Source organism: Pundamilia nyererei, unplaced genomic scaffold (genome assembly GCF_000239375.1).
Source record: "Pundamilia nyererei isolate P.nyererei 1_Seehausen unplaced genomic scaffold, PunNye1.0 scaffold00018, whole genome shotgun sequence".
Classification (NCBI taxonomy): domain Eukaryota; kingdom Metazoa; phylum Chordata; class Actinopteri; order Cichliformes; family Cichlidae; genus Pundamilia; species Pundamilia nyererei.
This window is the reverse complement of record NW_005187419.1, coordinates 763,959-785,876: the sequence shown is the minus strand read 5'-3', so window position 1 is coordinate 785,876 and position 21,918 is coordinate 763,959. Positions and strand designations below refer to the sequence as shown.

The 21,918-nt window shown below is 38.9% G+C and overlaps 3 protein-coding genes across 4 annotated transcripts in view; 1 reads left to right on the top strand and 2 right to left on the bottom strand.

Moving 5' to 3' along the window:
- Window positions 1-12,874, top strand: part of zc3h7a (zinc finger CCCH-type containing 7A) — a 21,182-nt gene extending 8,308 nt beyond the window's left edge. Inside the window, exons 5-23 of the mRNA XM_013909029.1 lie at window positions 1,728-1,783; window positions 1,882-1,999; window positions 3,261-3,314; window positions 3,401-3,440; window positions 3,536-3,879; window positions 3,967-4,219; window positions 4,316-4,350; window positions 4,440-4,584; window positions 4,724-4,882; window positions 6,012-6,217; window positions 6,866-6,966; window positions 7,126-7,307; window positions 7,458-7,531; window positions 9,289-9,425; window positions 9,508-9,613; window positions 9,714-9,822; window positions 9,913-10,046; window positions 11,592-11,755; window positions 11,845-12,874. Of these exons, the coding sequence (XP_013764483.1) occupies window positions 1,728-1,783; window positions 1,882-1,999; window positions 3,261-3,314; window positions 3,401-3,440; window positions 3,536-3,879; window positions 3,967-4,219; window positions 4,316-4,350; window positions 4,440-4,584; window positions 4,724-4,882; window positions 6,012-6,217; window positions 6,866-6,966; window positions 7,126-7,307; window positions 7,458-7,531; window positions 9,289-9,425; window positions 9,508-9,613; window positions 9,714-9,822; window positions 9,913-10,046; window positions 11,592-11,755; window positions 11,845-12,034 (2,607 nt within the window). The 3' untranslated portion in view covers window positions 12,035-12,874. The remainder of the gene's footprint in view (window positions 1-1,727; window positions 1,784-1,881; window positions 2,000-3,260; window positions 3,315-3,400; window positions 3,441-3,535; window positions 3,880-3,966; window positions 4,220-4,315; window positions 4,351-4,439; window positions 4,585-4,723; window positions 4,883-6,011; window positions 6,218-6,865; window positions 6,967-7,125; window positions 7,308-7,457; window positions 7,532-9,288; window positions 9,426-9,507; window positions 9,614-9,713; window positions 9,823-9,912; window positions 10,047-11,591; window positions 11,756-11,844) is intronic.
- Window positions 12,875-12,952: 78 nt separating this feature from the next.
- rmi2 (RecQ mediated genome instability 2) lies at window positions 12,953-14,423 on the bottom strand. Its single transcript, XM_005726012.2, has 2 exons — window positions 13,974-14,423; window positions 12,953-13,318 (listed from the first exon to the last, which is right to left on the bottom strand). The coding sequence occupies exons 1-2, from the start codon at window positions 14,260-14,262 to the stop codon at window positions 13,167-13,169; spliced, it is 441 nt and encodes a 146-aa protein (XP_005726069.1). The 5' UTR covers window positions 14,263-14,423; the 3' UTR covers window positions 12,953-13,166.
- Window positions 14,424-15,887: 1,464 nt separating this feature from the next.
- Window positions 15,888-21,918, bottom strand: part of ubfd1 (ubiquitin family domain containing 1) — a 7,273-nt gene continuing 1,242 nt past the window's right edge. For both annotated transcript variants that reach the window (XM_005726011.2, XM_005726010.2), the window contains 6 exons: window positions 19,470-19,739; window positions 19,145-19,353; window positions 19,000-19,065; window positions 18,778-18,883; window positions 18,617-18,699; window positions 15,888-16,309 (listed from right to left, as the gene is read on the bottom strand). In XM_005726011.2, coding sequence (XP_005726068.1) covers window positions 16,199-16,309; window positions 18,617-18,699; window positions 18,778-18,883; window positions 19,000-19,065; window positions 19,145-19,353; window positions 19,470-19,739 — 845 coding nt within the window. In that variant the 3' untranslated portion in view covers window positions 15,888-16,198. The remainder of the gene's footprint in view (window positions 16,310-18,616; window positions 18,700-18,777; window positions 18,884-18,999; window positions 19,066-19,144; window positions 19,354-19,469; window positions 19,740-21,918) is intronic.

The window sequence follows — 21,918 nt, the reverse complement described above, 5'->3', positions numbered from 1 at the left end:
AGCGGGACTTAAGAAAGTTTCATAGACTGATATACCCTGGTCTTCAGTGTAATTAGCAATCGGTTTTGCTTTCTGCCATCTTAATTTACTGATTTCTCTTCCTTTCGTACAAATAGTGCTCAAATCTCAGCTCAGGGGAAGTTTTAAATTACCAAATGTTGCCAAATCACTCAACCCCCACTGGTCGTGGTAGATGGCCGCCCCTCCCTGAGCCTGGTTCTGCTGGAGGTTTCTTCCTGCTAAAAGGGAGTTTTTCCTTCCCACTGTTGCCAAAGCGCTTGCTCATAGGGGGTCATTTGATTGTTGGCGTTTTCTTTGTATTCTTGCAGGGTCTTTATCTTACAGTATAGAGCACCTTGTGGCTAATGTTGGTGCTATATAAATAAAATTGGATTCAAATGAATACTGAGTTATTCCTACTTAATGCTGTGAAATGAAAACAATACTCTGCTTTAAGTGTTATGAGTGCATAAATGCTAATAAGGCCTGACTTGGATTTCTGTGGGGAGTCTTTACAGTTTTCTTTACAACTAAACCTACATAAATGGCTGACGTTGTCGCAGGTATTTATGTTTGTGCTGGTGCTTTGTGTTAATTATCTTGTGGTTGTGTCCCAGCTGAGAGAAATAAATAAAATGCTGGAACTTTATTTCCCCCTGGGTCTCCCTTCTTTCTGGGGATTTATGCTTCAGCAGGAAAAATACGGTATCTATGTCGTAACTACAAACCGCTCAAACGGCATAGCCTTACGTACGCCGCCCGAGAAATGTAGCTACATGTCAAGTTGGCACAGCCTCAAAATATTGTGAATTGGCCTGTTCATCATTGTTTCCTCCTATCTGCTTTTTTGCTGCACTTTTTGAATTTATCAATGAGAGGATAACAATCATCCTCTCAATAAAAGGAATAGCAACCATAGCATCAACATAAGGATTCACAAATGTCAGCAAATTCTTGAAGGGTAATCGTGGCAATTGTCGTATACGAGGGAAATATACAAAGATGTGGAAAAGCGTGAGGGACAACAATGTTAGCCCCTGAAGGGGGAAAAACCTGACCATAACAAAGGCCTGCTTTAGACTTCCACAGGTAGACTTTGTAGAGCTCAGAGACCATAGGGTTTTTATAGGAGTTTGAGGTTACGACGTATCAGAAGCATAAATCACCAGTAATTGGTCATTTTAGCCTAATGGTAGGTGGTTGCTTGGCCATATGGCCTATATGACAGAGAAGCACCTTCAGGGGCAGACATACCTGTATGCCAAGTTTGTCTGCGTAACTCTTGATCGTGTAGGAGTATTTTGCAGACAGAGATTTTAAAGATTTTGTTATAGTGAGTTAGAAATTGTTTTCATAAAAGGTGTATTGTGCTGCATAAACCATATACCAGAAGTATGAACATGTGCTGTTACATTCACTGGATCTTTGTAGTAAAGGTATAAAAGTAGTAATTCTACATGTGCACTTTGAATCATCATAGATAATATAAAAAATGAAGAAAGTTTGGTCTGTAGCCAAATTTTTGTCCACCTCCACCCACACCCTTTCTTTCCCCTAACCTCTGTACGCATTCTGGTACAGAAATTTGCTTGCTTGAAGGACTGCAAATGTAACCTTGGATACAAAAAATGTCAGGAAGACTTTGTATTACAGCCATGCTTTAAGAAGCTCTGCTTTATAAAGTAGTGGTCTCAACTGCACCATGTTTCTGTCATGTATTTGTATAGAATACTATGAATGGAGGGGGGTATCTGTCAGATTTAATTTTAGATGGACTCTCCAGGTTGGTAAAATAGTGCAGTGAAAAATTTCGAGAAAAAAAAAATCTTAATTTAACATGAATAGGATGTAGGAGATTATTAATAGCTGTAAAACATAAAGAATCAAAGGCGGTAACTGTCCTGTGTTGTTTCCCCAGGACTCCAGTGTCACACAGCTGACTCAGGACCTTGCCAAAACTTTGGGGTTGAAAATCCGTAAAGCTTATGTGAGGAGTAAGGTATGGATGTATGATGACAAAGGGGACCTGTTAGGTTTTTCAGAATTTTCTTTATTTTTTTGTATATCCGCTAATTAAGCAATGACTTACAAACCCTGCTTCTGGGTCCAAGCTCCTACTGTGTTCATTAAGGCTGTTCTCTTTTTTACATGCTGCAATGCTCTGTATATTTTTTTTATTTATAAACAAACCCCTTAAAAAATTCCTGTGATTGTTGTATGCTTCTCTAGCTGTTCATTAGCACAGTTCATATGCATCACATCTTTAGGCTTAGTTTTTAAAACCCTGCGATGTAACTATTCTTCACAAAAGAATATCTCTGAGGCTCAGTAGGTGCATGACTAACCCTGTGTTGTGGATCGATCATCACAGGCATTCTCTTGACTGAAGTTTGGTCTGTTTTCAGCATCTTTTTCACTGCCACATGATTGCATCTGTCTCTGCCCAACAGGGACACTCAACTTAACGTTCATCCTCCATTCCTGTTTAGTTTTCAGTCTCCATTGATGTTCAAAGAGAGAGCAGAGCTGCACGTTTTTGTTTTTTTTGTTTGTTTTTTTTATTTATAAATCCCTCTGTCAGAACAAGGTGGATCAACTTTAGATGGAAACTAGCAAGCTAACTTCCTGCTGACTTTAGGTTCTGTTACACTTCAATCCTGTAAAGCCTCTTTTTCATGGATACCTGGATGTTAAACTTTATCGTAACACGTGGGAGAGCAACCACACGGAACATTTTATTGACAAGTTAGGGCAATTTTAACTCTGCGATATCAGTGTTTGTTTGAGTTTGGACCTGGAAATGATGATGATGTCAGACTTAAGGCAGCTAAAATATTTGACATAAACGTGTAATCCCTACAATCCAAAAGCTCAGGATTCAGAGTGCACTAAAAGTTAAGCTTGAGTCAGATTTTACAACTTTTGGCTTAACGTGATGCTAATCAGTTGCTTTGCTTACTGCAGTTGTCCCTGTCTGTGAGCCCACACCTGCTCTCCACACATACTCCACCTGACCACCTGTTGTTTAGACTTTCTGTTCACAATGGAATAGCCACTCAGAACAAAGTTTGCTTAAAGGAAAAGGAGCTAAAACTGCTCTGTCCAAAAAAAAAAAACAGCTTGGAGCATAATGGGTCTCCGGTTACGCTCAAAACATGTAAAACCACTCTGATTCATGGAGGTGGTTTTCAATGAATTGCTGTGTTAATCGAATGATAAGGAAGTGAATTCATAAAAAGATTTTATTTATTTATTTACAGCCTGCCTTGAATGTTTTGAGAGGATCAAGTTATCAAGATGCGTCATGTGACAAGGTAAGCAACCTCAGCCACACAAAAGAAAATATGTAGCAGTAGTTTTCCAAGACACAAGGTGATCAATAACAATTTGTATTTTCCAGTTTTCTTATGGCTCAGATTCGGTTGAAAATATAGAAATTGGTAAGTTTTGGTCCTTGATAACCTTTTTATTTGCATATCAAAAGATGCCAGGGCTAAAATCACTCAATCTGTCCATCCTGTTATGTGTTTTTTAGAAGTGCCTCAGTTAACCCAGGATAGCAGTGTTTTGACTCCAGGACCAGCTCCCATCCAACTTCCGGTGGCAGTGCACCCACCTCTGAATGAAGCAGTGGTGGATGAACTCCCCTCTACCAACAATATTTCATCTGTCCCCTCATCTGAACCTCCAGGCTTCGAATCTGTCGCCCTGCCTGTGTCTGCATCCACGTCCGATCCCCTCCCTGCACTCACATTCGTAAATGGGTGCCGAGCCAGTAAGCCTTACCCAATTCTTGATACTAGTCAAGATTTTGATACGGACATCATTGGGGACGACCTAGATGATCTTCTGGACCAAGCTGGCCCCGAATCTACTATGGTTAGTTAGCAGAATCCCTGGCAAATCAATAAGACAGTGAGTTTATATTTGAACAGACGTGTGACTTTCCCTAATCTCCTCTGTCAGGTTATTCCTACGGTGAAGGGGCCTCTTCCTTTACCTGCCAGTATTGCCTCAGGCAGTTCCATGTCAAGTCCATTCCTGATGCCATCGCACATCAACCCTTTTCTCCCCAGTGGTCCACATCAGTGCACTGTAACGCTGCCGCCTCTCTATCACAAATCGGGGTCAAGTGCGTATTTTGGTATGGACACTTTTGACCCCATTTCACCACCACTGGACTCTCTGGATAGTCTCAGCATATCAGACTTTAAACCAGGTATGCTACTTTACCTCTTTACTTGGGCTAAGATCACTATTTTTCCATCTGTATCAGATACACAAATAAGCATTTTTTCCCCTCCTACTGTCACAGTTTCAGATTATGCTCCAAGTGGATTCCTTCCACAGGTAATTACTGATTATCAATAATATCGAACCATCATCAGTTCAATCTTTGTTACAGGCTCATATCACATTGTTTTTCTTTGTTATTACAGATCAACAATAATCACACCCCAATGGGGATGGCTGTGGGTATGCCTGATGTAAAAGGCCTCCCTGCTGCTGTTGATTTAGCAAAGAACCCCCTAGCTGAAACGCATGAATTCAAACAAGCCTGTTCAGTGTGCTATGTCAAAACTGGTGAGGAATTGTTTTGACAGTACACTTATTTAACTGTCTGCTTTTTCTTCTGCTGTAAGCTCAAATTTGTCACCGTCTTTGAGGATGGGATGGGAAGTGGGGTTTGGTGTAACTTGTTTCATATTTTCTCTATTCACAGGGCCTGGAGTGTTGGATTACACACTTCATACGGAAGACCATAAATGCAAAAAGGATGTATTACTTGGCAGAATCAAGCATTTGCCAGACAAAACATGGAAACTCATTCGACCCAGACCAACAAAAACTCAATATGTTGGACCTTATTACATTTGCAAAGGTTAGTTAATTTATTTTTAGTATAAATGCCTTTCTCACAACCTGTTTCATTTATTTATGTTGATTCCCCAAAGCATGGATGGGGGAACTCTTGGCCTCATGGGCCGGTGTCCTGCAGGTTTTAGATGTGTCCTTGATCCAACACAGCTGATTCAAATGGCTAAATTACCTCCTCAACATGTCTTGAAGTTCTCCAGAAGCCTGGTAATGAACTAATTATTTGATTCAGGTGTGTTAACCCAGGATGATATCTAAAACCCGCAGGACACCGGCCTGGAGTTCCCCACCCTTACACTAAATCAAAACATTAATTTACGTTTGTTTTGCCAAGAAATACCTGAATTATCAAAGCTCTTTTTGCACATTTGCATTGTTACATTGCACTTATTTTGTTATGCTCATCTTCAGCTCCGCATTGTTATTGTTTGATAACTTTGCAAAAAAACCTTAATTATCATATAATTACCAGTTCAGCTCCTCTCCCTTTTAAGGCTACGCTGTCTTTAAACTTTCTTCTGATTGGTCGCCACTCCCAAATAGAAGTTTGGTCTGTATTTTATTTGATCATCCATCATTTTAACTGTATACATGACATAGAAAATAAGGAAAAGCTTAATAGCCCCACTTTAAACTCGAATCATTTGCCACCTTTTTACAGAGACTGAATAAGATAAGAAATCCCTCTTAGTAGGTCCCATTCCCTCTTTGCTTGTTTACACTAAAACCAACAAATGTGGCGTAATGCTGTCCCAGTGTGCGTTTTCAGAAAGCTTGCCAGCATTCTGAAATCAGAGGCATGACGTGTATTACAACAGTGTCTAGTGTAGCGTGTCCCCCCCACACTGGCTTTCTCATGAACACAGATGTCAGTTCAGCTCTGTGACTAAGTCTGCCTCTGGCTTAAAGGAGCAACAACAATATGCCCCATTCCCTCTCTGTACCTTTCACTCAGAAAAGCAAGGCAGGAAAAAATCATGCAACAGCACTGCTATTTCCTGTTTTATTTTACCTACTTATCCCTACTGAACATGTACACATTTATCTTCAGAGGAACATCTGTAACATGTTTTATGACTGACTTTGCTTCTAGCACTCTTTGTGATAATAAAACGTGACCTTGCGTGTTGCAGAGGTGGCTGTTGGAAAAGATTGCTTGTATCCTGGCCACTGCACATTTGCATACTGCCAAGAAGAAATTGATGTTTGGACTCTGGAGCGGAAAGGATTTATTTCCAGAGAACTGCTCTTCGATCCTTTTGGGCCAAACTCCAACATCAGGTTGACTGTTCCCAAGATCTTGCAGGAGCATCATGGGATATTCATGTTTCTCTGTGGGGTGTGTATTTTGATTTAGTGTCTTATCCAAAACTAGTGTGGATGTATGCAAGGCATGACCAGTACTTCTGGTTAAGTTATATTAAAGTGCCAAATGTTCGTTTTAAAAAAATTTATATTTTCGGTTCAGTGTTTTAAAAGTAATTGGAAATACAAATTCAAGGGGGAAAAATCCTCACATTTAATATTATGCTAAATGTTTTGGTGCGAAACTGTTTTGTTTCAAATAAATGTGCTGATGCACAGATGGTGAAGTAGGATATCTATCAGTGTGCATTCATCTCATAGACTGTAGTGATAGTGTTGTAGTGCTGCTGCATGTGGCCATGTGGGGATTTGTTTGTTTGTTTTTTCCTTGTGAGTTGAGGAGAAAATCTTTGGCCTCGTTGTAAATTGATTCTTTTGCTCAAATATGTTAAATGCAGAAAACAATGCAGACATTTATGAAATGAATAAACTGGCTCATTTAACCACAGTAGTAAATATATTTTTCATTTTCATTGGAATGGAATGCGAGACACTTTTTATGCTGCTCACGTTTTATAGGTGATCAAAGTGTGTATAGCATAAAAGTGTGTATATATAGTTTATTGTCTTGTTAGTTTAATGCCTAAAACAGATATTTTATGGGAAATGTGCTGTTCTGCAGGTGTGCTTTGACCACAAACCCAGAATAATCAGCAAGACCAACAAAGATGACCCTTCAGTTTGTTCTCATCCTGTGACAAAGCATGACTTTGAGGATCATAAGTAAGTCAATCACCATTTCAGCACATGAAACCATCCTCATTTTATTTGTGACTTAAAGGATTTACTCTTACAGTGTTTAGATCTTAGAATATGAAGATATTCTGGAAATACATAAGAATTATCAGATTATCAGTTTGATCACTCTGTTTCTTTTTGAAGGTGCCTGGTCCACATTTTGAAAGAGAATACAGTCCGGTATTCCAAAATAAGACCCTTGAGTCCCCATTGCCAGCTGGATCTTTGTCGCCACGAAGTCCGGTACGGTTGCGTGAGAGAGGATGACTGTTTCTACGCCCACAGCCTCATCGAGCTGAAGGTCTGGATGATGCAGCACGACCTTGGTAAGACTATTCTTTGAAAATGATACAAGAACTGGGTGGTATTGCATCTGAAATGCTCCCTTTTCTTTCCCATAAAAGATTGTCATTTTAAATGCTGTTTTTAAAAAATAAATCAAATTACATGGATATTTGGTTTTCTGGATTACACAGGTATCACTCACGAAAACATTGTCCAAGAGGCTAATAAGTTTTGGAATGCAACAGCTTCATTGCAGGGAGCTCAGGTAAAACCAGTGTTTTGTTTTTTTCCCTTTCTCTAGTAGGTATTTCTACATTAAACATACATAAAATAACAATAAGAAGAATTTTATCGATCCCAAAGGAAAATTCCTGTCTCTGACATATGAATTTAAGGGTTAAGTTAAAACATTTCTGTTTTACATTTAACAATAAGGAAATGAAGAACCCGTATTTTAGACCGTGTTTTGCCCTGAATTAAAGTACAGTGGAGGAAGTAATTGTTTGATGCTCTGCTGAATTTCTTTTTTGCTCACAAAGAAATAAACAGTCTCTAATTTTTATGGTATATTCATTTTAATGGAGACAACAATTCAATCAAAACAAAAAATCGATTGCATAAATTGATTTGCGTGTCAATGAGTGAAATAAGTATTTGATACCCTACAGCCCAAACAGAATTCTGACTCCCACAGATTGGGCAAACAGCCATTTAGTCAGTTACAGATACTTGTGCTCTCACAGAGCCCTTTTCCACTAGTAAGTACTTGGGTCAGCTCTGCTCAACTCAACTCATTTTTAAGGGCTTTCCATTAGGTGATAGTACCTGGAACCTTTTTAGTACCTACTTGGCTGGGATTCCAAGCAATCTGAGGCAGTCCGACCATGTGACCGCATGCCACTGATTGACGTCACTTGATCAGTCATGAGAGCATCTCCTTTATGAAAATAAAAACAGCCATTTTTGAAACCCGGCAGCAAGGGAAATTGCTACAAATAAAACAACACCATGGTCCCTACATACACCAAGCAGCAGGTATGCCATCTCCATCGTTGTGGTGTTTGTGTTGCATACAAATGACGTCATAGGACTTTTCGCTACGTTGCTATAATGACCCCATGCACATTTAAGTGGTGCGCCGTTGAAATGGAAAACATCTTGAGTCAAGTAAGTACTAGTGGAAAAGGGCTAAGAAATGTCTTCCATTACAACCTTTCCACCACCAAGACCAAAGGGCTGTCAGAGGATGTCACTGACAAGACTGTAGACCTGCACAAGGCTGGAAAGACCATCAACATGTACAGGCCTATCTTAAGTTTGCCAGTGAACCTCTAAGTGTCTAAGAGAAGGCGAGACGAGAACCTCTTTCTCTCAACCAGAACACTGAAGATGGGTAGTGGATGGGTCTTCCTGCATTACAGTAATCCAAAACACATTGCCAACAGACAAAGAAGTGGCTAAAGAATCATATTAAGGTCATGGAGTGGCCTAGCCAGTCTCTAGTGCTAAATCCTATAGTAAATCGGTGGGAGCTCAAGCTTTGAGTTGCCAACTGGCAGCCAAGAAGCCTAAAGGATTCAGACAGCTTCTATAGAGAGGAGTAGGCCAAAATCCCTCCTGAGATGTGTGCAAACCTGGTGACCAACTACAAGAGGCTGCAACAAGGGTTTCTCCACCAAGCTGTAAGATGCTTTGTTTGGGGATTCAGTGTTATTTTACTCAATGATATCCAAATCGGTTTATAACTTATATGTAATGTGGTTTTTATGGATTTGTGGTTGATATTCTTTCCATTAAAATGACAGTACTACAAACATGACACATTGTTCATTTCCTTGTAAGTGAGCCAACTTACTTGATCTGCTGCTGAGTTTGTAATTATTTTCCCCACGCTAAGCTGTTGCCATTGTCATTAGCCTTGCAGTATATACATTCCTTTAATTCTTTTAGTTGTTTCATTGTCGCGAAGGGAAAATTTATATTTAGTCACAGATTTTAACAAGTCCTTCAAAATATAATCAGCAGCTTCCCAGTGCACTGAGAAGATTTGGACCTCCGAATCTGAAGATGATGTTTGTTTGTGGCCAGTGCTGGAGAAACGGCCAACTAAGTGAAGCTGACAAAAACAAGAAGTATTGCACAGCCAAGGCAAGACACACGTAAGTATTTGGATGTCTTTGTGTATGTGGGGGACTACAATCCATTATGTCATTATTGAGTCACGCTGTCTTTCTGTCTCAGGTGGGCAAAAGACAGGCGGGTGGTGCTTGTAAGTTCCCATGAAAGGAAAAAGTGGACAACTGTAAGACCGCTTCCAACCAAAAAACCCATTCCATCTCAATTTGAGGTATGTTTCCAGCACAGTCTTCCCATCTTATATTTGCCAGACATATAATATATTCAGATTTCGAATAATGGAGACCAAATGTTTTCTGGTCTCTGTTTAGATTTGCATGCATGTGACAGCTGGCAAGAAGTGTCAGTACATTGGGAACTGCACATTTGCTCACAGTGTGGAAGAAAGAGACCTTTGGACCTACATGAAGGAAAACAACAGTGAGTTTTGTTGAAGCGATTGGCTCTCTTAATGTGTAAAATTTAATTGGTGAATGTGATGTGGCAAACACATTTTATCCCCTCATTTAGTTGGAGATATGGATCAACTTTATGAGCAATGGCTGCAGTCTCAAAGGCCTGGCTGGGGTGATGAAACTTCCACTAACTCAGTCAGAGAAAATGGGAAACAGATCCACATGCCAACTGACTACGCAGAGGAAGTGGTGAGTTGATAAGTTAGTGGATATGAAATGTAGCTCAGTGGCATCTAGTTAATATTGTGCTCAGGGATGTTTGCAGCTAGACTATTAAATTGTGGTTCTTTCCCTAATTTGCAAGTAAACTGCACTACCTGGTAGTTTAATCATTCCTATTTCATTAATGTATAACAACACGGTATTTGTGTGGATGCTATTTCACCTTGTTTTTTAGATTGTCCCTAATTATTCCTGTTTCCTGGTGAGTTCTGCCTTTTAGATAAGTTGGCAGTTTTTAATCGACTAGTACACTAAAGTGTACTTGGACTGAGTGATGTATACATGCCAGAATACATTTGAGTGCTGTGCATTATGTCCTGGCTCGCTTTTCGTTTTGGGCCCAGGTGTGGTGTGATAGGTAGTATGAAGGTTAACCAAGCCCAAGCGTGGACCATAAATTGCCCAAATTAAGCCAAAGAGTGCATAAAGTTATGAATCTCATTGTGTTCATACATACTTGGAAGGGGTGTCTGAAAGAGAGAGTGAATGGGCGATCGAAATGGGAGCTGAAATAGTAAGAATTATACTTGGGCATAGATCCTTAAACAGAATGTGAGTTTGGGGTAGAATTGAGAGGAATAGCTATGTGGGGACTGGAGTACAAGCCTGTGCTTACTTTAAGTACACTCTTGGGCCTGGATTATATTTCCTGCGTCCGTGTGATCGCTAAAGTCTGTGTGATATAAATTAGTCATCAGACTAGACTGAGTTATGAGGATGTGGATGTCTGTATTTTTTTTGTGGCTGTGTGGATTCGTATATAAAGAATTTGCATTATAATGCACTAGCTACACATGCGCCCCAGGCAGCATACTTCAGAATTATAAGCGGAAAGTCTATTTGTGTCCTATTCAGTAGAATGTAATTGAGGCTTTGTTCAGTGGCAACATCCGTAATTATGCATCCTGAATTATGAATGTTTTATTTAATTTTTTTTTTAACTGGAAGCAAAGCCAGTGCTGAATTTCGTTAAGTGTGCCTTTTTATTTATTGGCCATGAGGTCAAAGGTCAAATCCTGTATAAGTCTATGGAAAACTATCCTTCAAGCTGACCTCTGTAAAAGGCGTTCTTGTCGAGTTCAACAAGCTCTGTCACTTAAGTTTTATTGTATAGAACATTAAGTTCTTTTTGGAAATGTTGCTTATTCTAAGCATTGTGGCAATTATCCAGGGTTTCTGCTTGAATAGGTGTTAGCCAATTAGCATATGGTTTTACAATCCTATTCGGACGGCACTCGTCGCATCCAGCTTTAATTGAACAAGATGGCCAGTGTGAAAGTTTTATGTAACAGGGCTTCGCCAAATAGTGGGTGATACCATGATTGCTAAATCCATCATTTATCCTGTCTTTCATGAAAGTGTTTTCATTTAACAACAATGTTATTCTGTTCCTAGTGCTATTTATTGATGAAGCAGAAAATAGTTGGATCTAGTGTGTCTACCCTGCATATTTTGGTGAAATTTCTAAAATGTATTTATTTGTTAATTAATTAAATGGAATTGTTTCTGCAGGCTGGCAATCATTGTTGGCTCTGTGGTAAAAACTGCAACAGTGAGAAGCAGTGGCAGCAGCATATCACTTCAGAAAAACACAAAGAACGAGTTTTCAACTCTGAGGATGATCAGAATTGCTGGCAGTATCGATTTCCCACAGGCACTTTCAAAGTTTGTGAGAGGTAAGTTTATCAGAAACAACGCGTACTATGTGTCTTGTTACGAGTCTGATTGTTTTCGATGGTTGACATTTGCTGTCACTTTTTGGCAGGTTCCTCAAAGGCACGTGCACAGAGGATGACTTGTGTAAGCTGGCTCACGGGGAGCAGGAACTAAAAGAATGGAGGGAGCGCAGGGAATTCCTTTTGATGAAACTTGCCAAAGCCACAAAAGACCATCTTATAGCACCAAATGACAATGACTTTGGAAAATACAGTTTTCTGCTTAAAGACATTAAATAATGACGTGATCACAATATTCATGCACACTTGCAAATGATGCAGTATTCAGTCTCGAATCAGGTCATCTTTGAGGGCCTCTGACGTGCACAGGAAATAGCCTGATCACAGCATGATTTTAAAGGAGGGCATACAGGACAGGCCCCCTGAATGATGGCTGTTTGCTCTGATCAGAATTACAGGAGTGTTATCATTAAAAGCAAATACTGAGTGTTAAAACACTTTCCAGAAGCTTTGCAGTGCACCATTCTGTCATACCTGAAAATGGTGGGGAGGGAGGAAGCATGAGTAAACCTTGATCAGAGTCATGTTCAGATTCTTACAGTTGACCTAAACAAATTTTTTTTCCCCCACAAACAGTTTGTATATGTTAATGACCTTTTACTGTTTTAAGTATCAATTACTTAAAGAGTTGAGTTGACATTCTTTTATTTTAATCAGTAAGCATAGGTCATCTTCACTTTCCATTTATCTAATAGTGTTACCAATGTAATGGGCACCACACCAAATAAAGCTCCTTTTTTAATCTGTTTTGAAATGGCTTTTATTTAAGCATACACATGCCCAATTCCAGTAACTAAATACAGAAAAGGTGTCCATCTCACTGTAATCATTATGAAAGCAGTTTCATACATTGTTGATTGTTGTATTGTCTTATAATGGTCCATATATTACAAGCCTGTATGTTACAGGTAACATTGTTAGAGTTGAACTAAAATCATTTACATTAAACACAAGTTCAGAGCAATCCTCAGTGATGGCTTTATACACAATGGGGAGTTTTGAACTCTCATGTCAATACTGATGCAGTGTTTTAATAAAGACCTGATGCATTATTGAAAAGTTATTTGACCATGTTTACTTAACAAAGGTATTCTGAAAAAGAGTCAAAACCTCAAAACGGTACTAGTACAATGAAGATTTTTTTTTTTTTTTGGTCAAGGTTAAGTTATCCATCTAACAGCTCCAGTGACAACTTTGGATTAGGAGCCACACACCAGTTTTCTTAATCACTTGACCTCCATCAAACAAGTCCAGCAGAAAGGAAAGTCATCTTTTAAGTCTGCTGAGGTAACATTTGACACTTCAGTAGTATGTAGCAAGCTACAGGAGGAGGAGCACTTCAGCCCAGCATTCAAGCCAGCACCTGCTGCAGGTCATCCACCTCAAGCTTCCACATCCGTCTGTGAAGTGCAGCAAGCTCCGAGAGGTCTGCCATCTTCACTGCACGGATGGCTGGTTCTGGTGAGATCGCCTGAATGATGCCCATCACCATGACATATTTCCCTGTAAGAACAGCAGCAAGTGAACTGTTGACCGACAGTGATTTCAACGGTAAATCGTGGTTGGAGAGATAAATCTGCCAGCTTGCTGCTACAGATTTTAGGATTAATGCTCTCCTTTCAGCCTAACAAGCTGTGCACTGATGAAAATATTCACATTAACCAGGATTCTCATGAATTCAATAACAGGCCACTAATATCTAGAGTGAAAATGATCTCATTTAAAAATTGTTGTTCAACTACAGCTTTTGAACTTGCAGTGTGTTAAAACCTTATTAGAATTTTAAAATACCGGTCTGAGTTAACAATAGTAGTTATACTTTTTATTTGTAATTAAAAGAGAGCCTATCCTGTTGATTTTTTTTTCTTCTATTAAGATACTTCATAATAACTCCTAGAATGTAATGTCATTTTGTGTTTGATTCTGTCACTAGATAAAAATGCAGTAAATGGGGACAAAGCTATATTTTTCTCTTTAACCAAACAGAATATACGTCCCCTTTCTAATTGGTCCCAATAATAATGACTAAGCAACAAAAGCAGTTTCTTTTCACTTACCGGTATATATGCCTAATAGCCAATAATTGTTCTGGGGGGGGGGTTAATTTTAGCTTCTGTGTGGATTGAAACAGAATCTAGCTTGGGTCTGGGTCAGTTACCTTGGGACAAGCACGGTTTCCCTTTGGGGATGTTGTTAACACCCTGAACAATGAAAGTCCCCGTCTCATCCATCAACAGCACGGTGTCTCTGTCCTGCTGGACTTCCAGCACAGTCCCCTGCATCCACACCAGCGAGACAGGCAAAGAGCGTCCCCTGCCCAGTCTAATTACACAGCCGGCCGCGCTATCAGCGGTGCCCCAGTTCCCTGCCGCCCTCAGCTGTCCCGACAGCACTTTAACAGGCGGGGGACGTGTCCTTTCCACGTCTGTCTTCTCTACTTTGGACATTACTGACAGACTGCTGCTGGCGTCAAGCGACGGACAACTTGCGACAGCGTTTTCATTTCCCGCCTCCCCACGAGTGGAAGTCGTGGCAGCACTCTTTTCCGGCAATAAAACACGTCCTCGCCTGATTCCTTCAGAGTAAAAGCATCAAAACTGAACTTCAATCACAGGCAGGTGAATAGGAGGCAGCATATGATAGAGGGGAAATTCACAGATAAAACACATTTAATTAGTGTAACTGTCATTTCCGTATTGTTTGTAAGCATCACAGGGGGGATCTCTGGGCATCAGGTCCATTTGTGAATGTTACAAAGTTTTAGTCTGCTGTGATAAAGAGCTAAAACCTTGTATAGAAATCAGCCTGACAAACTGTGATAATGAATGAAATGTACAGTAGTGTATGTTTACAATCCGACAATCCTGAAGCTATATTAAAAAAACAAACATGTTTTTTAAAACGGACAAAATAGAAAGTGTCTCCATTGGTATTTTTGTTTTTCTTTTAAATACTGATAGCCATTTATGCAAGATTGCTGCAAAATATGGCTTTAAAACAATTTGTTAAACTGAATTTGTGTTTGATTTCTTCAGTTTATGCATCTTCGTTATAATGGTTGTGATACTTTAATCAAAAATAATAAAGAAGGGAAACCAAGAAAAAAACATGTACATCTGAGTCCAAGGAGCAGCTCATTTTGTTATTTAAATCTGATGCATACTCCATGGATGCATAGGAATAGCTCTGACTGCAGCATAATATTCACTAAAGCCACATGGGAGGGGGGTCTCAACAACTGTTTTAGTTGCATATTATAGGGGTGAGTGATGCTGATTAATATTACTGTGAAAAACACTGCTTGAATAAACAAAATGAAAAACCACAAATTAATACTAATTAAACATACCAACAACTGCTGTTGTTCAGCTCCTAAAAATACAGAGCTGTTTATTAATCTGCCAAAAAGTGTTGAAGACTAATGAACACTACATAATGCCACTCTGGACATGACAATAATCATGACAAATGAGTTTATTACTAGAATTTATGCAACTCACCTCCGCTATGACAAGACTAATAAGTCATTTTGAGAAAGTTGCATAATGTGGTTTATAGATTCAGCTTCACTTCCACCCCTCATCGTGTAACTTTTCCTTGAAAATTAAGGGTTAGGAAGTCTGAACATTTCAAGTCCATAATAAAACTTTTTGTTGGCTGTTTAATACAAGGCAAGCACTTCACATCACTGCAGGGCTAATAACAGAGCAAAATCCTGGAGGAAAACATGCTGCGGTCTGCAAAAAAGCTGCTACTCTGGAGATTTATTTGTCTGCAAGACAATGACCCACAACAAGAAAGCCAAAACTGCACAGGATTGACTTTAAAGGTTCTGCAGTGGCATATTCCAGACCTCAATCTAATTCACAATTTGTGGCAGGACATGAAAATTGCTGCTTGTTCACAGCCTCTATTCCACTAGACAGCACGAGCAGTTTTTTGCCAAGAGAATTGGAAAGAACTGCATCTGTTCTTAAGTGTAAAACTTGGAAAAATAAAATAATGCAGACGAAGTTTGCGTGGATTTAATACTGAACGGAGAAGACAGACAGCAATGATCTGGCACATTCAATTCATTAAATATTTTTTTTTTATTTCTTTAAGAATAACTGAAGAAAAGTGTTAGCAATTTCTGTACATTTTTTTTGTAATTGTTTTCCCTTGGATTTGCTGAAAACCTTGAATGATCAACAGGGCTGAGAAATGTTATGCTGCCACATAGTGCACTTTAAACCTAAAAAGAATATGATTAGTCCACAGGCATCCGTCAGTGTCCTTGGAATACACTCCAAGAGGTTCCTTAAACTGCTGACACTGCTGACTCCAGTTTCATGTTATCATCTCCTCTCAATCCCAGTTCATCATTGTCAAAAAAGAGGCACATTAGAAATACTGCCATTTTCCAAGGACTGTGTCTTTGATTGCATCGACAAACTGTGCAGGCACCCAGTAGACCCAATACTGCGAAGCTTCCGTTGGACCCAGCTGAAAAGCCTGCAAAGGTGGAAGACAAACCGGTAAGTACATTAAGTGGTTTCAGAGGCATTTGCAAATGTAAACATGTATTGAGAATAAATAAACACATTGTGTCTTGTATAGATTTTTTAAAAGCAAATTTAATTTATAGAAAAAATAACTTATTTTGCAATAAATAAAATTCAACCACTTGCATTATGAACAGATGTTAAGACACAAAAATCTGGACTTCAGGAAGCCTTAAATGTCTACTGTCATACATACTCACTGGATACTTTATCAGGCATACTTATTCTAATGCAACTCAATGCATTTAAGCACATAAACATGGCCAAGACTAACACCAGAAGTTCAAACCGAGCACCAGAATTGGGAATAAAGGTGATTTAAGAGATAGTGAACGTGGCATGAATGTTGGAGTGATGCTGTCAACTGAATATGACATCGACCAAAATCTCCAAGGAATGTTTCCAGTACTTTTTGGAATCTGCACCACTAAGATAGCTCTAAAGGAAAAATGGGGTACAACCCAGTACTAACATGTTGAGTGTGCACAGTGCCTCTTAGAAGCCCTTTCAACACAAAGAGTCATTTATTATAATCCACTAAAATGTTATTTTGCAATATAATATGATATAGTATGCTTAATGTAAAAACAGCCACTGTACTGAATCTTTCTTTTATTTTAAAGTAAACAACCTGGCTAACCAAATCCAATGTTTGGCTTTTATCTTTCTTCTATCTTAAATCATTCCCATCTCCTCGTCTATCTGCTTTGAATATGTTTTCAACTGTTGAGAGATACAAAAACAAACTCGGAGGAAGCTGCAGGCATCACTTTTCATTTTTGAGCCAAAAACATGACAACACAAAGCATTGTTTTGACTCCACTATCATACATTTGAATATCTCTGCTCTACAGCTGCAACATTATCTGCATTTAGATCTGTTACACTGAGGGTGATATCTGATGAGGTGGTAATAAAGCTCAATACCAGGGAAGTCCCTCAAAGCCCCACTTATATGTGCTCAGACATTATACTATTTGATTGGATGCACTCATGTGAAGCTGCTATGAAATTCAAACAAAATTACACAGAGACATACTTTGGTCTCAAAGTCTTTTTTGGTGTATTGATCACTTCTATACACACACAAAGTATCTGCTCGTTCTGATGTTGTTAGCCATTTCTGGGTACAAAGACTCCAGAACAGCAAGATACTCCTGAGAGTGAAAAATACTTCAGATTTGTTAATCTCCAATAAAATAATCAATGTGGCTGTTTGACTAGGTATTACAATAAAAAGCAACAATAAAAAGCAATAACTGGATGAAGAAGGAGACTTGCAGCAATACAATTAGCAATACTGTTAGTTAGCTAAAGATGATATACCATGTCCTGACGAACATTTTATATAAAAAAACAAACAATCAAGAAACAACTGTAGCTAGCCAGAGATCTATTGTCAGGCTATTATGGACACTGGACAGGAAAGATGTAGGATGACAGGATGAATATTAAACTGTCTGAGGGTCCTCCATCTTCCAATGGTTATCCCAGTCTAAATAGAGACCTCCCTCTCGCCAATACCTCTCCCAGCTCTTCCCCTGGCCACAATGAGGTGTTCCCAAGCCTGCAGAAGACATAATCTCTCCTGAATGTCCTGGATCTACATTGGGGCTTCCTCCCAGTGGAAAATGTCCAAAGCACCTCTCCTTTGAGGCGCCCAGGAGGCATTCAACCCAAATGACCAACTGTATCCTTTTGATATGAAGTGGCTCTACACTGTGACCAAGCTCCTCGCCCTATTTCTACCACTTGTATCAACAATCTTATTCTTTCAGTCACTACCCAGGGCTCACAGGTCATAGGTGAGGGTAGGAACGTAGACCGATTGGTAAATAGACAGCTTTGCTTTCACACTGAGTTCTTTCTTCACCACAACAGACCAGTACAGCACCCACATCACTGCTGCCACCACACTCTGTTAATCTCCCACTCCTTTTCTCCGTCACGTGTGAACACAGCTGAGACATGTGTTGAGGGTCCTGTAAGTGACCCTTTTGGGGTTTTTGTATCTATTCGCAAATCAAAAGAACAAGAGACAAAACGCTACAGCACTTTAAAAAGACAAGAACCCTAACCCTAGCTAGGAACAAGTGTCATTACATCACTACTTTAAAAAATGGATAGTATACCAACCAAAGAAACTTTTTTTTAACTGAAAACCTTCTATTACAGTGACTCCATCGTTGAGGCACACATAGTTCAGTCACTTTAGTGAACAGCCACACCAGCTTTTTACCACACAAAAGATAGTTACCATCATGTGATAGTCCTCATGGCCTTCGATGGGTTCAGACACTATGTTTTTAATGGAGCCCATTGGGACTTTCTCCGTCCTCTCTGCAGATGAGAAATTTAAATTATCAGCATCTTTATGTTGCAGTGCAGCTGGCAAAAGTAGGTTAGCTATAATCTTACCTTTTGTTCCAATCCACAACTGATCTTGCTCCAGCTTGAATGTGAGTCTAACTTTTCCTCCGGATTTGTTATACATTCCGGATAAAGGCACTGTTGGTAATCGTTCCTGTTAAGCGGCACAAGACAGCTGTCAGTTGTGTTTAGTTGTGTATATTCAAACACACTGTATCACTATAAAAGCACCTTTATCTACAGCTAATAACAGGTTAATTTTCCTCTTACCTTTGTTCCTTTAATAGCTGGCATGATGTCATCAGGTTTACCTTTGTCCAAAACTTTCCTATGTTGCTGAGATAATAGTGCAGATTTAAAATGACAAATAAAAACAACAAAAAAACTCTTTCTACAATAAGGCGACAAATCAAACCTTTTGCCTGCATAAAGGCTCCTTCTTGTTTTCTTCAGCTTTAACTTCCTGCTGGATGACTTCTTTGGGTGTATTTACAGCTAACACATCATTTATTGTAGATCCTACTACCATTATTTTTGCACCATTTGTAATCTTTATTTCACGTAGCGTCTTGTCCTCTGGAAGCAATCCTTTATACATCACTTTTTGCATTGCCGGTGGAAGACCTAAAATAAAAAGAAAAGAAAGAACTATCTTTGAGTTCTTATTGTTTATGCGTTGCTAAACAACACTCATTGTAACAATTAATTTAAAAGAAGAAATGTATGCTGTTGGCTCTCACCAGTGAGTGAGTGAATGCTCTCTTTTAGTTTGGCTCCGGTGCTATCAACAGGAATTTTCAGATCATATTTATTTTTGTTCCAAATGATCTTCAAGTCCACTGTTTCCTTGTCCTCTGTATCATCCCCATTGCTAATATTAGAGTCCTGAGTTGTGGAGTTTCCTGCATCTGTGTGAGACGTCGCTTCTGCACCACCTTTTTCAACATCTTCACCTAGTGATTCAGCTTCTTTTGGTTTTGCCTCAGTTTCCATTATGACTTCTTCACTTCCTGGAAAAGAATGAAATCTTAGACTTATGTTCCTTTAAAGTAACCCTTCCAAGTTTAAATTATTATATCTCAAATTTTCCATATAAGAGTGCCTATGCATTATGATACTGCCTATAGAGATGTGGTCAAAGGTCTCCATACACTCACATGTGGTGGTAATTTGGGGATTTTAATGATTTCTTTGAAAATTTATTTTTCCAAGATCGAATGATAGTACAATATACATCTTTAATGGCAATAACAAAATAATAATTGGGTGCTAGAGCATCTTAATCAATTTCCAGTTTGTTTCTTCTTCCAGCCCTCAGCAAAGTAATGACACATCTGACTAACTTGTACTAATGTACAATTGTTTGAACTAATGATGTTCAAATCTGCAGTTGTTTAGAAATGGCTCCAAGAGACCTTTACAACTTGTGTACATCTACAATTCTTCTTAGATCTTCCCTGAGTTCCTTGGACTTTCCAATTGTTCTGGTTATTGGTCACTCAAATGAGTGCTGTCAGGCAAATCTTTTTATGCTAGCGAAGGGAAACTCCCAGTTATAGTTAATCACATTCACCATAATCACCAAAGAGATGTTAAAAGACACACATAACAGAAGCTGATTACAGGAAGGCCGTCAGTGCCAACAACAGCACTGCAAAAAACAATGTATCACAATAACAACCACAAAGTTTTCTAAAGAGAGAAAGAAATGTGTTGTCTCAGCCTATCAGATGATTACACTTGTCTCTCTTTTACAACAAAGAAACTTTTTGCATTAAAAATAACAACAATAACAACCAAAATGTTGATATTCCTATTATATTCACTCTACCGTGACATTTGTTACAAATGTCTTTCTTTCAGGGAACTTTTTTATTACAAGTGTTTCTTGTGTTTTATGCTGGAGGTTGACCACCTTGCCTTAAATGACAACCACCTGCACTGTCGCAGTCTCCTATGAATTAGATTAGTATTAGGGCAGACATACATATATAATATCAGATTTTTACAGAAAGATTAACATAGTGATGATATCTTAGTTGTCAGAAATTGTGGCTATTGTTCTCATTGTTAGTGGGGGGGGAACAATCATCCTCCCAGCCTTGTTACCGTAAATTAATAAGACATGAAATGCTAGTATCTGCAGTAAATGAGTTTAACCCAGTCATTGCATAACAAAATGATAACGGCAATCTATGAGCAGACCAGCAGATAAATAGAACTATCTCAACTAGCTGTATGTCGACCGCTAATCCCTGCACAAGAACAATTGAAGAATGATAACAGCCTCAAATCATGATATTTTTTTCACAAAACGTCCACCGAAATATCAATATCTGTTTCAAAGCTTGAATCCAGTTTTGTCCGAACTCAAAGCCTCATGTCAACCTACTGCCTTTGGATGACGTGTCAGTTTCTTTGCAAACTGCAGCAAAGTTTATAACAGACTTTTTTGCTGTTGGTTATAGCAAAGTGCAGCCATAACATCTTTAACACAATGTCAATTAGTCTGGAAGTGACTCAGATTAAACGTAAACAGAGCTGTGATGCTGAACTTAAGTTTTTTTCCACAGCTCTTTCCACTGAAGGACTTGTTTTGAAAGACTGTTGGTAAGCATATCAAGGAAAAATGACTGGCTGACAAAGAGGCTACAGTCCTAAAAATTCCAGGAGTAAAGTGTCAATTGAGTTGTTTATTATGTATTTTGACTTTCTGGGATAAATGTGGCGCTTCCCACAGAATCAGACTGTATCTGCTGCGGCAGAACACATATATGTATACTTAAGCGAAAGGTAGCAATGCTTTCTTTCCATGGAAGACTCAAACTACATACAATTGTGCAGGTTGTATTTAACACAAATAATTTACCAAAATAGTTGTGAAATAGCTGAGTGACTAAGTGTCAAAACTCTGCTTCTCATTAAAAACTAACAATAAAACTAAATGAGGCTGAACCTAGACGGCTTACTCACAATGGCTTAAAACGAAACAAAATAAAACGGGAAAACCCAGCTCACCTTTATCACTTACAAAATACATTCCTGTGAACTATATTTAGCTACCTATCATATCTATGACTACTTTGCAACTTTAAATAAGACTTTTGTTTTGTTTTGTTTACCTTGATATAATACAAAACATCGACGTGTTTGGAAGCGTTTAAATCAATAAACTAGAAGTTGACTTAT